The sequence below is a fragment of the Lepus europaeus genome, chromosome 17 (assembly GCF_033115175.1).
Source record: "Lepus europaeus isolate LE1 chromosome 17, mLepTim1.pri, whole genome shotgun sequence".
Classification (NCBI taxonomy): Eukaryota; Metazoa; Chordata; class Mammalia; order Lagomorpha; family Leporidae; genus Lepus; species Lepus europaeus.
In genome coordinates this window covers 29,693,838-29,707,923 of record NC_084843.1, presented here as the reverse complement: position 1 = coordinate 29,707,923, position 14,086 = coordinate 29,693,838, and the positions used below count along the sequence as shown (strand labels likewise).

Here is a 14,086-nt window from a genome sequence, read left to right as displayed (position 1 = left end):
TGTATGTGTTAATATGTAATATATAATTTTTACTGTTGTGTGAAAGCAAAGACCTTTCTCGAAATACAGTCATCTAAAATAATAAAAAAAAAAAACTTTAATATTTAAAAAAAAAAAAGAGGAGCAACCAGGACAGAATCCGGCGCCCCAAGTGGGACTAGAACCCGGGGTGCCGGCGCCGCAGGCGGAGGATTAGCCAAGTGTGCCGCGGCGCCAGCTGTGTCGGCAACTTTAACAGTGTACTATTTTAAAAAGGTGCTAGTGGGGGCCGACGCTGTGGCATAGCATGTAAAGCTGGTGCCAAAAGTGCCAGCATTCCATATGGGCTCCGGTTCGAGTCCCGACTGCTCCACTTCCAATCCAGCTCTCTGCTATGGCCTAGGAAAGCAGTGGAAGATGGCCCAAGTCCTTGGGCCCCCGCACCAGGATGGGAGACCTGGAAGAAGCTCCTGGCTTCAGATCGGCGCAGCTCCGACCATTGCGGTCAATTGGGGAATGAACCAGCGGATGGAAGACTTCTCTCTCTCTGCCTCTCCTTCTCTTTCTGTGTAACTCTGACTTTCAAATAAATAAATAAATCTTTAAAAAAAAAAAAAAAAGGTGCTAGCAGGAACATTGGAACATTGGTGAGGAATTCCAGATTTAGGGAATGGAGGTTGGCAGTAGTTAGAGAAAACGTCTTAGAAGAGAAGACATCTGAACTGCATTTGAAGGATATTTGAAAGTCATCCATGTAGAAGTGGGGAGTAGGGAGAGGGAGGAAATTGTTCCATGAAGAAATAGTATATGTAAAAGCCTAGTCAGGGGTGGGTTTTAGGCACAGTAGTCAAGATGCCACTTGGGATGCTTTCAGAACATATCAGAGTGCAAGTTCAAGTCCTGGATCCTATGTCTAATCCATTTTTCCGCTAATACTCACCCTGGGAGGCAGCAGGTGATAGTTGAGGTCTTTGGTCCCTGCCACCATGTGGGAGACCTGTTGTGCAGTTTGAGCTCCTGGCTTCAGCCTGGCTGTTAGGAGAGGGAACCAACAGATGAAAGATCTCTTTTTGTCTGCCTCTCTGTATCTGTTTCAAATAAAATGAAAAGAAATGAAAATTTAAAAATTCTAGGAACAAAAAACAAGTATAATTTAAGACACTAAAGAATAACCAAAATGTTGAATGTGAGAATGGTACCCAGAACCTCGAAAACCTTATTAAAATGTTTGTGTTTTATCTTTGGTATACTGAGGAAGCCTGAAGCATTTTAAAATAGAAGAATTGATGAGTCAAGTTTATGGCTTATAAAGGTTACTCATTAAGGAATAAAGAATAAGATATAATTGCCAAAGTAACGTATTACACTTCCAAATATCTGTGTGTGTGTGTGTGTGTGTTATTTGTGTTTTTTATGTTATTCATAAGTAGACAGAGCTGGGGTAAATATTTTCATAGACTACTGTTAATTCTTGAAGTGACTACCTAACAGTATAATACACTTATTAAAGCATAGACTTGGGGAATAGAATTCTGGTTTAAATCCTGTCTTTGTACCTTGTTGACAATGACCTTAGACAAATTAACTATCCTAAACCTCAATTTCCTCAACTGAAAAGTTGAGATAATAAGAGCATCTACCTCTTGAAACTTGTGAGGGATTACTTCATAAATTGTGCTGCTAAGTGTCAGCCCAATGTGTGACACTTAGTAAAGACTTTATATTGTTAAACCACTTTGATAGCCTTTGATAAGCATATAGTTCTAAGTAATCTTAAGTAATAGAATTCATCTCTTTAAAGGTATGATTTATCTTGTTTTGGAAAGCCTTCACTTGGAATAAGTTAATACAACATTTCCCCCATCAATGGAAGTAATCAAGCTCTCTTAAAAACATTAATAGGGCCGGCGCCATGGCTCAACAGGCTAATACTCCGCCTTGCGGCGCCGGCACACCAGGTTCTAGTCCCGGTCGGGGTGCCGAATTCTGTCCTGGTTGCCCCTCTTCCAGGCCAACTCTCTGCCATGGCCCGGGAAGGCAGTGGAGGATGGCCCAAGTGCTTGGGCCCTGCACCCGCATGGGAGACCAGGAGAAGCACCTGGCTCCTGGCTTCGGATCAGCAAGATGCGCCGGCCACAGCGGCCATTGGAGGGTGAACCAACGGCAAAAAGGAAGACCTTTCTCTCTGTCCACTCTGCCTGTCAAAAAAAAAAAAAAAAATTGATCAAGGATTTATTCGGGGCAGAATATGAGTAACATAGATAGGCATGGGAAACACAAGCTCTACAAGTTTTAAGGACTCTCGTCGAAGTGTTCCAGTGTGGTCAAATTTTAGTCAAAATTTATATAATCCGTGACAGTAAATTTTCCTTTTTTATTTTTTTTTGAAGATTTTATTCGTTTACCTGAAAGGTAGAGTTACAGAGAGGCAGAGGCAGAGGCAGCAAGAAAGAGTGAGAGGGAGAGAGGTCTTCCATCCGCTGGTTCACTCCCCAACTGGCCACAATGGCCGAGCTGGACCAATCCGGAGCCAGGAGATTGTTCCAGGTCTCCCACATGGGTGCAGGGGCCCAAGGACTTGGGCCATCTTCTTCGGCTTTTCCAGGCCATAGCAGAGAGCTGGATCAGAAGTGGAGCAGCTGGGAGTCGAACTGGCGCCCATATGGGATGCTGGCACTGCAGGTGGTAGCTTTACCCTCTATGGCACAGTGCGAGCCCATAAATTTTCCTTTATTATTACACAGTAAACACCAGAAAGAATGTTTTAGGTAAGCAGGAGCAGTTTTCTCACAGTTTGGAGGTTATTGTTTTGTTTTCTTAATTTTATTTGAAAGGCAGAGTTACAGAGAGGTAGAGAGAGAGAGATCTTTCACCTGCTAGTTCACTCCCCAAGTGGTGGCAATGGCTGGAGCAGGGCTGATCTGAAGGCAGGAGCCTGGAACTTCTTCCAGGTCTCCCATGTGGGTGCAGAGGCCCGAGGAGTGCTGAGGAGTGTTGAGCTCTGGAGCCCTGTAGATCTGGCCTGACCTGTATACCACTCCCTTAATTTAGTGTGTTAATCTTTGGTAAAAACTTGACTGGTAATCAGAGAAACTGAACTAAAAAAGCACAGCTAGTGTCTGATAAAGTCCACATGAAAGGCTTTAGGGATAGGGGCATGATTTCATCGCTACCTGAAATTTTTATTATATGAATATATCTGTCTTCCTTGACTAGGTAAGCTCTCTGGGAGTAGGAACTTGTTGTTCACCGTATGAAAAACTTTTCTTCTGCCTTCTTTGTCTTTTTTTTTTTTTTTTTTAATTTATTTGAAAGAGTTACACAGAGAGAGGAGAGACAGAGAGAGAGAGAGGTCTTCCATCCACTGGTTCAATCCCCAAATGGCCGCAGTGGCTGGAGCTGTGCCAATCCGAAGCCAGGAGCCAGGAGCTTCCTCCAGGTCTCCTGCATGGGTTCAGATCCCAAGGACTTGGGCCATCCTCTACTGCTTTCCCAGGCCATAACAGAGAGCTGGATCAGAAGTAGAGCAGCCAGAACTCCAACTGGCACCCATATGGGATACTGGCACTACAGGTGGCGGTTTTACCCACTACACCACAGTGCCAGCCCCGTGCCCACTTAGTCTTAGTGCTGGGGGCCTACAGATTTAACTGGCAAAAAATAGATTAGCAGGAGAAAAACAATAGATTTTGATCAAGTACATGTGTACATACATACATACATAAAGAAATTCACAAGGAAAGGTAACTCAAAGGGGTGGTTAGCATTTGGGGCTTATGCCCCAAATGGGTACGTCACAGTTAGTGGAAAATGGAACTAAAAGATTTTTTGATATAAAACATTATTAGAATCCATCTGAGTTTTTCAGAATCCACATTTACAATGAACTTTTTGAAGATCCCACATATATTGTTAATAGGTGGAAGGGAGATAGAGAAAGGCATTTATGGGGACAAAGAATGACTTTTTGGAAAGTCAAATGGGCATTTAGGAGAAGAGGTGGAGGATACAGTAGTTTTAAGACAATTTCAATATCTACCTTTCAGAATTATCAAAAGTTAAATGAATTCACATATTCCTAGTTACATGGACCTATGATTTTTTTTAAAGATTTATTTATTGGAGCCGGCGGTGTGGCTCAGCAGTATGCCCTGGCCTGAAACACCAGCACCCCATATGGGCGCCGGTTCGAGACCCGGCTGCTGCAATTCCAATCCAGCTCTCTGGTGTAGCCCGGGAAGGCAATGGAGGATGACTCAAGTCCTTGGGCCCCTGTGCCCTCTTTGGGGACCTGGAGGAAGCTCCTGGCTGCTGACTTCGGATTGGCGCAGCTCCAGCTGCTGCAGCCAGTTGGGGATGAACCATCGGATGGAAGACCTCTCTCTCTCTGCCTCTCCTCTCTGTGTAACTCTGACTTTCAAATGAATAAATAAATCTTTTAAAAAAAAAGATTTATTTATTATTTATTTATTTGAAAGGCAGAGCTACAGAGAAGCAGAGGCAGAGAGAGAGAGGTCTTCCATCTGCTGGTTCACTCCCCAATCGGACAGAACTGCGCCGATCCGAAGTCAGGAGCCAGGAGCTTCTTCCGGGTCTCCCACGCAGGTGCAGGGGCCTAAGCACTCAGGCCATCTTTCACTGCTTTCCCAGGCCATAGCAGAGAGCTGGATCAGAAGTAGAGTAGCCAGGACTTGGAACTGGTGCCCATAAGGAATGCTGGTACCACAAGTAGCGGCTTCAACCGCCATACCATACCACAGCACTGGCCCCAGGCCTATGATTTTTAATTGATATGCTAAACTAGGGAATTTAGTACATTATGCTATGCTCTTTTTTTCCCTAGTGAAATCTTATTTATATTCATTTACGTCTACCCCTTTGCCTACTAGCAACTTAAATTAGTATTATTTTTCAGTAAGGCTTTTCTTAACGTGGTATGCTTATTCAGTATTTATATTATATCGTCCTATTCATTCTGTTCATAATAGTATGAGTCTTTAAAGCAATACAATAAAATTTCTTTCTGAGTAGAAAGGTAATTTGCTGGACATCTTACTTGCTTAAGATCCAAAGAAATCGATAGATAAATTAATTTGAAAAGCAGAGCTGCAGAGAGAGATCTTCTATCCACTGGTTCGTTCCCCAAATGGCTGTAAAGCCAGGGCCAGACCAGGCCACAGTCAGGAACCAGGAACTCTATCCTGGTCTCCCACATGAGTGGCAGGGGCACAAGTTCTTGGGCCATCATCTGCTGCCTTCCCAGGCACATTAACAGGGAGCAGAGCAGCCAGGACTCAAACCTGTACCCCAGTATGAGATATCAGCATCACAAGCAGCTCCTAGAGAAGATGAAAATTAAACTTAGTGGTGATTTTAAAAATTTAATGTACTTTGATACATGTTTCTGTTCTCACTGCCATATTGTCCCACTTAAGAGAAAGATACTAAAATTTACTTGTTTATTTTTTTTCTTTTTTTCAGGCAAAAGGCAGGATTGTGGTAATGCCAGGTATTTATCTACCCATTTGCCAGTATAAAACTGAACTCTAGTGGAGGAAGGGCAAAGGAGGAAGGAATGTGGGACAAAGTATTAGTACATAGTGTTTGATGAGAAGAATAAAGAGCTTAATTAAAATATTTGGGAGATCCATGTTGGAATTTAAAATTTAGTTAAGGAGAACATTCTAAAAAATTAGCTGAGCAAGGAGCACATAAGGAAGTAAATTGGGATTGGAGTTTCTCTGTTTGTACTCCCATGGGATAAAATTTTATGAGTTTGGATATTCATCTCTGGTAAGGTAGCCCAAGTTTGATGCTGCTATGTTAGGGCCAGATATCCTAATTGTTAATAGTGTATAAGTGTTTAGACAACATAATATTCTCTGTGCTTAAAAATATCACTAGATTTCTTTCTTGTACCCAGAATAATTTGATCATATGCTTCTGATGATAACCAGAAGATCAATTAAGTAGAAATGAATAGATGAGGACATTTTTATTTTTTTAAAGATTTATTTCATGTTTTGAAAGGTAAGAGTAACAGAGAGAGGGATCTTCTATCTCTCCCTAAATGGTCACAATGGCCAGGGCTGTGCTAGGCTATGGATACAAAGGCCCAAGCACTTGGGCTGTTTTCTGCTGCTTTTCCCAGGTCATTACCAGGGAACTGGATCAGAAGTGGAGCAGCCAGTACTTGAATTAGTGCCCGTATGGGATACTGGCATCACACGTGGTGGTTTTACCCGCTACACCACAATGCCAGGGCAGTTTATAGTTAGGTAAAGCAACCTAGAATCAGAGTGAAACAAATAGAAAGGCAATGTTAAGTTTTTTTTGCTTTTTATCATTAAATTTTTCAACATTTTTTAAAAAGGTAGAAAATAGCATAATGAGTACTCATATGCCATTCCCTAGATTCTACATTTTACCACAATCCTATTTTTAATACTGAGAAATTTAAAAGTTAAAAATACGACATTTTATCTTTATGCATCTGTAAAAAATGAAGACATTTTACTATAACCACAATACCATTATCACACCTATCAAAGTAAACCCTAATTCCCAAATTCCGTTTAACACTCAGTCTGTACTTGTCTTTCTCCAGTTGGCCCTAAAATGTTTTTTCTAGCTGTTCTGTTCAGACTAGGAGCCCTTCAAGGAACAAATATTTCATATGGTTATCTTTCTTAATATCTTTCAATATAGAAGTTTTTCTTTTTCCTGCCTTCTTAGAAAAAAATTACATTTAAAAAGGTTGGACTACTTACTGTGTAGAATGTCCTACTTTCTGGGTTACTGTTTTCTGTTGACATTGTTTAGCTTGTTCCTCTAGTCTGTATTTCCTGTAATCTGATAGGTCATAAGGTTTGATTAGATTCTGGATAAATATTTTTGGTGAAAATGCTAATGGGTGATTCTCTATACCTCTTATTAAACCATATCAAAAAGCATTCAATCTCTGGTCACCTTAACTACTAGTGATGCCAAGACTGACCAGCGTTCAAAATGGAGACAACCAGACAAAGGGCAACTTTTTTGAAAGGCAGAGTCACAGAGAGGCAGAGAGAGAGGGCTTCCATCCGCTGGTTCACTCCCCAGACAGTTGCAACAGATGGAGCTACACCGATCTGAAGCCAGGAGCTTCCACCAGGTTTCTCACATGGGTGCAGGGGCCCAAGGACTTGGGCCATTTTCTGCTGCTTTCCCAGTCCATAGCAGAGAGCCGGATCAGAAGTGGAGCAGCCGGGACTTGAACTGGAGCCCATATGGGATGCTGGCACTGCAGGAGGCAGCTTTACCTGCTACGCCACAGTGCCAGCCCCAAGAGCAACTTTTAAAAGAGGGCCACTGGGACATGCATTTAGCACAGCAGTTAAGTCACTGATTGAGATGCCCACATCCTGTATCGGGGTGCCAGGTTCAAGTCCCAGCTCCTCCACTTCCACTCCACCCTGCTGCCAATGCTCAACCTGGGAGGTGATGCCCAAGTACTTGGGTCCCTGCCACCCATGTGGGAGACCTGGCTCCTAGCTTCAGCTTGGCACAGCCCTATCTGTTACAGGCATTTGGGGAGAGAGCCTGTGGGTGGAAGATTTCTCTCTGTCTTTCCAGTATAAAGAAAAATCAATAAAGCTTTGTGGGGGCTGACATTGTGGTGTAACAGGTAAAGGTGCCAGTATCTCTTATAGGCACAGGTTCATGTCCCTGTTTCAGCTCTTTGAATTCATCTCCCTGCTTATGTGCCTGGGAAAAGCAAGGGAAGATGAATCAAGTATGTGGGTCCTTGCCACCCACGTGAAAGAACCAGATGAAGCTCCTGGCTTTCACCTTGGTCCATCCCTGGCTGTTGCTACCATTTGGGGAGTGAACCAGAAAATGGGAGATTGTCACTGTATCTCACTCACTCACTCTCTCTGTAACTTTGACTTTCAAATAAGTAAATAAATCTTTAAAAAATAAAAAGTTTTGAAGAAGAGGCCCTGTGGGTGCTAGTGCTTGGCCTTGGGTTAAGACACCCGCATTCTGTGTTGGACTACCTGGAGTTTGAGTCCAGCTCTGCTGCAGATTGCAGCTTTGTGCTGATGTGCACTCTGGGAGATGGTGATAGTGGCTCCAGTAATTCCACTCATGTGGGAGACCTGAACTGAGTTCCTGGATCCCAGCTATAGCCTGGCCCAGCCCTAGCCATGTAGGGGATATTATCAGATACTTAGGAAGACTTTGACTTATAGCCAAGTCCCTAAAACATAAGTATGTAGAAAACATGTTGTTTGGCCAGTTGAATCCCTATATAAATTAGCCAAGGAATGTTAGAGACTCTCTGAGTCTGCTACTTTTCCATTTAAGACTAAATATATTTAGTCTGGACAACTAATACACCCAGAATTAGACAGTTGTTAGCTTAGAGTGTCTTTGCCTAATTTGTAGCTATTAAGCTATCTGCTGTGTCCAAGGACTACTTAGGACACAAAATCATACAAGAAACTACTTCCTTAAATTGATAGTTTTGTCTTTACTTTGTTTTTAAGACTTATTTATTTATTTGAGAGGCAGAGTTACAGAGGGAGAGACAGAAGTCTTCCATCTTTTGGTTCAGTCCTCAAATGGCTGTAATGGCCGGAGCTGGACTGATCAGAAGCTAGGAGCGAGGAGCTTCTTCTGGATCTCCCACATGGGTGCAGGGGCCCAGGTGCTTCGGCCGTCTTTTACTGCTTTCCCAGGCATATTAGCAGGAAACTGGATCAGAAGAGGAGCAGCTGGGACACTAACTGATGCCCATATTGATGCCAGAGCCACAGGCAGAGGCTTAACCTACTAGGCCACAGCGCTAGTCCCAAGAAACTGATAGTTTTAAGTCAGAGTATATTTTATATATAGAAATATTTGTGATGAATTTATTTAACAGCCCTTATGAAGTGAATACTAATCATATGTTAAATGTAATTATATGTAATATGCTAATTATGGCAGAAAATAGAAATGAATCTGAAGTAATGTACTTGAAGAGTTCACAGAGTAAACTTAAATTACTACAGTTTCATCTAAATAACAATTAAAAATTTGTAGGTAAGTCAGTCTGAATGCCTAATGAGTATTCATCATTGGAAATACAAAAGTAAATAGGACTGGCCGGCACTGCGGCTCACTAGGCTAATCCTTCACCTGCGGCGCCGGCACACTGGGTTCTAGTCCCGGTTGAGGCACCAGATTCTGTCCCGGTTGCTCCTCTTCCAGTCCAGCTCTCTGCTGTGGCCTGGGAAGGCAGTGGAGGATGGCCCAAGTCCTTGGGCCCTGCACCCACATGGGAGACCAGGAGAAGCACCTGGCTCCTGGCTTCGGATCAGTGCGGTATGCCGGCCGTAGCGCGCTGGCCCCAGCGGCCACTGTGGGGTGAACCAACGGACAAGGAAGACCTTTCTCTCTGTTTCTCTCACTGTCCACTCTACCTGTCAAAAAATAAATAAATAAATAGGACATAGTACTTGCCCTCTAGAGAGACTCCTTTAAGCTCCAGTTTTTTCACCGTAAACATAAGAATATTGATCTGGCTGTTCTCTGAGATCCTTTTTTAACTATAAAGCTGTGTATGGAAAATGAAATAACCAGTAAGGTTAATAACCACTGAGTAACTTGTGTGTCAAAGGGCAGGTAGTTTGTTATTCTTCAGGGGGATATAACATCTTTATCTCTTAAACCTTACAACATGCTTATGTTATCCCTTTTTTAATTGATGAAGAAATTGAGGGTCCACAGATTAATTTGTCTAAGATCGCCTATCTGTGAAGAGCTGCAGTAGTGAGCCAGAACCCCTCTTTAAAGCTGAGATCTCAGATGCCTTAGGGTTTTTTACCTCTTAGGGGCAGTATTACTGCACCACTCAGAAAAAAAGAAACCAAATGAATGAGTCTCAGAATATGTAAAGGCACTTTATTTCAGCAACTTGAATAGCTTGAAATACAAAATACACATTTGATGTCATTAAAAAATATTTATTGACTGCATCCTACATATTAGGAGATGAGGATATAAAGATGAGTACAATAATTTCATATTTATAATCCATTTGTACCAATTCAGATTATGGTTTTTATAAATACTAAAAAGATTGTTTATCAAAACAAATACAAGGTTACTTCAGAAAGTTCTTGGAAAATGGAATTAAAATGTGAGTTTATTTTTGGTTCAAAAGTCTTTGAGATCCATGTCGGTTTTTCATAATACACATTTTCCATGAATCTTTCTAAAATTTATTTATATTTATTTATAGAGAAAGGCAAACAGAGTGAGAGAGCTCCCATGCACTGGGTTGCTCCCCAGATGCTCAATAGCCATCAGGGCTGGGCCAGGCCAAAGCCAGAACTGGGAATTCATCCAGGCCGACACACAACCACCCAAGCCATCAACAGCTGACTCTTAAGGTACTCATTAGCAGGAAGATGGAATCAGGAGCAGGGGAAGAACTCAAACCCAGGTACTCAAATATCGGATGCAGCTGTCCTAACTATTGTTGAAACAACTAGACCTTAATATCAGCCATCATTAAGTACTTAGTTGCATAGTTTTAATAAAGTAGAATCGGATTCTTCTGTAAAATGAAACTTGTAACCAAGTAAACTACAACACCTTGTATTATTTCCATTTCCGGTGAAGTCTGAATCCTAAGTGAGAGACAATCTTTGAGGTTCTGTCTTTCAGACACATCTCTGAGGTTATACTTTTGCAGCTTCTTTCTTATTTTAGTTTTATTTTGCTTTGGAGGACAGAGTAGGGATGGAAAACTCAATGACTTTCCTGGTCCCTAGGTAGTCTTTTTAAATTTAGTCACTAATGTACAGCATTGTTAAACTCCATCATACACTCATAGATTCTATGACCTTTGCAGTTCTTCTCTAGGGTTTGTAGGCTTCATCTCATCACTTTCTGATCTCATTTTAGCTTAGTAGGGAGAGAATAATTCTTGAATCAATGAGAAGTTTAAGAATGAGGATTTTAAGTACAGAAAAAAGTCATTTTTATTCATTAAATTTTGTGAAAAATTCTCCTTAACGTGGCACTTATTCTTTCCAACAGGGGGTGGCATAACAGACAGAAACCTACAAAGGATCCTTGAGGGTTCAGGGGCCACAGAATTCCACTGTTCTGCTCGATCTGCTAGAGACTCAGGAATGAAGTTTCGGTAAAAATGTATTCTTTGATTAATACAAGAAGGGATGAGATTAATCTTCTCTTAATTGATGTCATGATTAGTGACTGGAGTGTAGTTATTGGTGTGTAAGTATTATAGTTGTTTTGTAGTTGAAAAGCATTTCTTTTTTTTTTTTTTTTTGGACAGGCAGAGTGGACAGTGAGAGAAAGAGAGAAAGGTCTTCCTTTTTGCTGTTGGTTCACCCTCCAATGGCTGCTGCGGCCGGCGCACCGCGCTGATCCGAAGCCAGGAGCCAGGTGCTTCTCCTGGTCTCCCATGGGGTGCAGGGCCCAAGCACTTGGGCCATCCTCCACTGCCTTCCCGGGCCATAGCAGAGAGCTGGCCTGGAAGAGGGGCAACCGGGATAGAATCCGGCGCCCCAACCGGGACTAGAACCCGGTGTGCTGGCGCCGCAAGGCAGAGGATTAGCCTGTTGAGCCATGGCGCCGGCCGAAAAGCATTTCTAAAACTGTTCTTGTCCTGCCTTAAAGTAGCAGGACCTGGGGCCAGCATTGTGGCATAGCAGGTAAAGCCGCCTGCAACACTGGCATACCATTCGTAACCCAGCTGCTCCTCTTCCAATCCATCTCCTTGCTAATGGCCTGGGAAAAGTAGCAGAAGATGGCCCAAGTGCTTGAGCCCCTGCCACCCGTGTAGGAAACTCAGAAGACGCTCCTGGCTCCTGGTTTCCGCCTGTCCTAACCCTGGCCATTGGAGCCCTCTGGGGAGTTAAACCAGCAGATGGAAGATTTCTCTTTCTCTAACTTTCAAATCAATCAATCAGTCAATAAATCTTTTAAAATAAAAGATAGAGTCTTCTGAACTTAGGTGAACCTGTATATCCTTAAGGTATTGCTAAACTCAGATGTGTTAATAATAAACTAATTCAACAGCCAGGCTACAAATGAGTCAGTTATACACATGCCCATTCACCTTTGCTTTCCTTCAGCAGAGTAACTATGGTATAAGGATGAAAGAGTCATCGCCATTGTCATTCCTCCTACTTTTAATATTTAGTCAGTTTTCCTTCACCTTTGATCTCTGTTTTCAATTACTTGAAATTACACCACCATTAAGGAATTGAAACTATTTGTTGGCTTTTTTTTTTTTTTTTTTTGGACAGGCAGAGTGGATAGTGAGAGAGAGTGACAGAGAGAAAGGTCTTCCTTTTTGCCGTTGGTTCACCCTCCAATGGCCGCCACAGCCAGCGCACCGCGCTGATCCGAAGCCAGGAGCCAAGTGCTTCTCCTGGTCTCCCATGCGGGTGCAGGGCCCAAGGACTTGGGCCATCCTCCACTGCACTCCCGGGCCATAGCAGAGAGCTGGCCTGGAAGAGAGGCAACCGGGATAGAATCCGGTGCCCGGACCAGGACTAGAACCCGGTGTGCCAGTGCCACAAGGCGGAGGATTAGCCTGTTGAGCCATGGCGCCGGCCTTGTTGGCTTTTATACTTGAGGAAGTTCCTGTAATTTAATAGTAGTTGAATGCCTCTTTTTATAAGTTAGGGAAAATGAAGTTTAAAAAGAAGCAATTCAGTACTTATTTTTCCACATATAAAGTCAAGTATACTATCTAATAGTTTTAGCTATTAGGTATTTCAAGTAATTAATAAGGAAAATTATGAAATGGTAGTGCACGGTCCTTGACCTACTCTGTTCTTGAGCCATGAAATAGTCTATGTAATGAGAGGGCTCATTTAACAGTTTACAAAATTATCTGTCCTTTTTTATTTCTATTGCAGAAATTCCTCTGTTGCTATGGGAGCCTCACTTTCTAGCTCAGAATATTCTGTAAAGGTAACAGATGTGACCAAAGTAAGGACTTTGAATGCTATTGCAAAGAATATCCTGGTTTAGCCAGACCTCTCTGAGATACATGATGATCACTGGATAAAGGTAGAAGAATAACCTACAATTTCTTATGAGACAGTTTTAACTTACTTCTCTTCACATGGCCATGGAGAATGTTTTCCAGAAGAAAAGGAACTTGAAACAGAGATACAATCACTTTCTTTGCTTAATCTTGCCAGCCATTGCTGTCATCATGAATAAATCTGGTCTGTGCCTTCTCTGCAGACAGACTTAGTTTGTGGTGAACTGGGAATACTCAGCTGCAAGGTACGAATTTAGAGTGTGACTTCAGGATCAATTCAGTAGCAACGTTTTGCTTTTTCATTTATAAAATAAAAATTTCCACTCTATTATGATATGGCCTCTTATTTTTACCCTGAATGCACTCCATAGCCAAGTATGAAAAGGAAGATTTTGTTTTGCTTTTTACTTCATTTTCTCTTTTCATGATGTATTTATTGTATATGCTGTCCTAGATGAGGTGTTAAGGATGCAAAGTGAAGTGATACAGCATAAAAATTCCCAGAGTTGAGTAGGATATAAAAGCTCCTAAATTCAGCATCATATGCACTTGCACATATTTGGAATTTTGGCCTGGCCCTCCCCCATGCTTGGACTTCTCTGTATGATCTTCCCTAGAGACAAAAGCAGGCCATGTTATCATCTCCATTTTAAGTGATATACTCATGTTAAAGCACCAGATACATGGTAAGCCCTCATTAAATGTTGGTTCCTTTTACCCAGATTAGCTTTCTGGTATTAATTTTTGATAGTTTAAAAGCCTTTCCCAGGATTCCAGGCATTGAATGATAAAGCCAGCATTTACCCTGTACCCTCCAGTACGTGAATATGAATATAAGAAGCATAAGGTAATCCCTACCTTGATTTTTTTCCGCTTAAGTCTAGTGTTTAAAATATGTGCTAGGGCTGGCTCTGTGGTGTAATGGGTAAAACTGCCACCTGCAGTGCCGGCATCCCATATGGGTGCTGGTTCAAGTCCTGGCTGCTCCACTTCTGATCCAGCTCTCTGCTGTAACCCAGGAAAGCAGTAAAACAGGGCCCAAGTCCT

At 42.2% G+C, this 14,086-nt stretch overlaps 1 protein-coding gene and 1 long non-coding RNA gene across 8 annotated transcripts in view; one reads left to right on the top strand and one right to left on the bottom strand.

Annotated features, from left to right (window-relative positions):
* The window catches only part of CUTC (cutC copper transporter), a 35,180-nt gene extending 21,591 nt beyond the window's left edge, over positions 1 to 13,589 (top strand). Inside the window, exons 7-9 of one of the 7 annotated variants that reach the window (XR_009868355.1) lie at positions 5,461 to 5,488; positions 10,250 to 10,453; positions 11,053 to 11,139. Coding sequence is in view for 5 of the 7 variants with exons in the window: in XM_062214908.1 (XP_062070892.1) it covers positions 5,461 to 5,488; positions 11,053 to 11,158; positions 12,909 to 13,023 (249 nt within the window). In the remaining 2 variants the exon portion in view is untranslated. Of the gene's footprint in view, positions 1 to 5,460; positions 5,489 to 10,249; positions 10,454 to 11,052; positions 11,159 to 12,908 lie in introns of those variants that run through there. The other 6 variants (XM_062214908.1, XM_062214909.1, XM_062214910.1 and 3 more) reach the window with 6 other exon arrangements.
* LOC133776170 (uncharacterized) lies at positions 6,188 to 13,185 on the bottom strand. Its single transcript, XR_009868357.1, has 3 exons — positions 13,108 to 13,185; positions 6,750 to 6,831; positions 6,188 to 6,267 (listed from the first exon to the last, which is right to left on the bottom strand). It is a non-coding gene; the product is annotated as an uncharacterized LOC133776170 (long non-coding RNA).
* Positions 13,590 to 14,086: the final 497 nt, after the last annotated feature.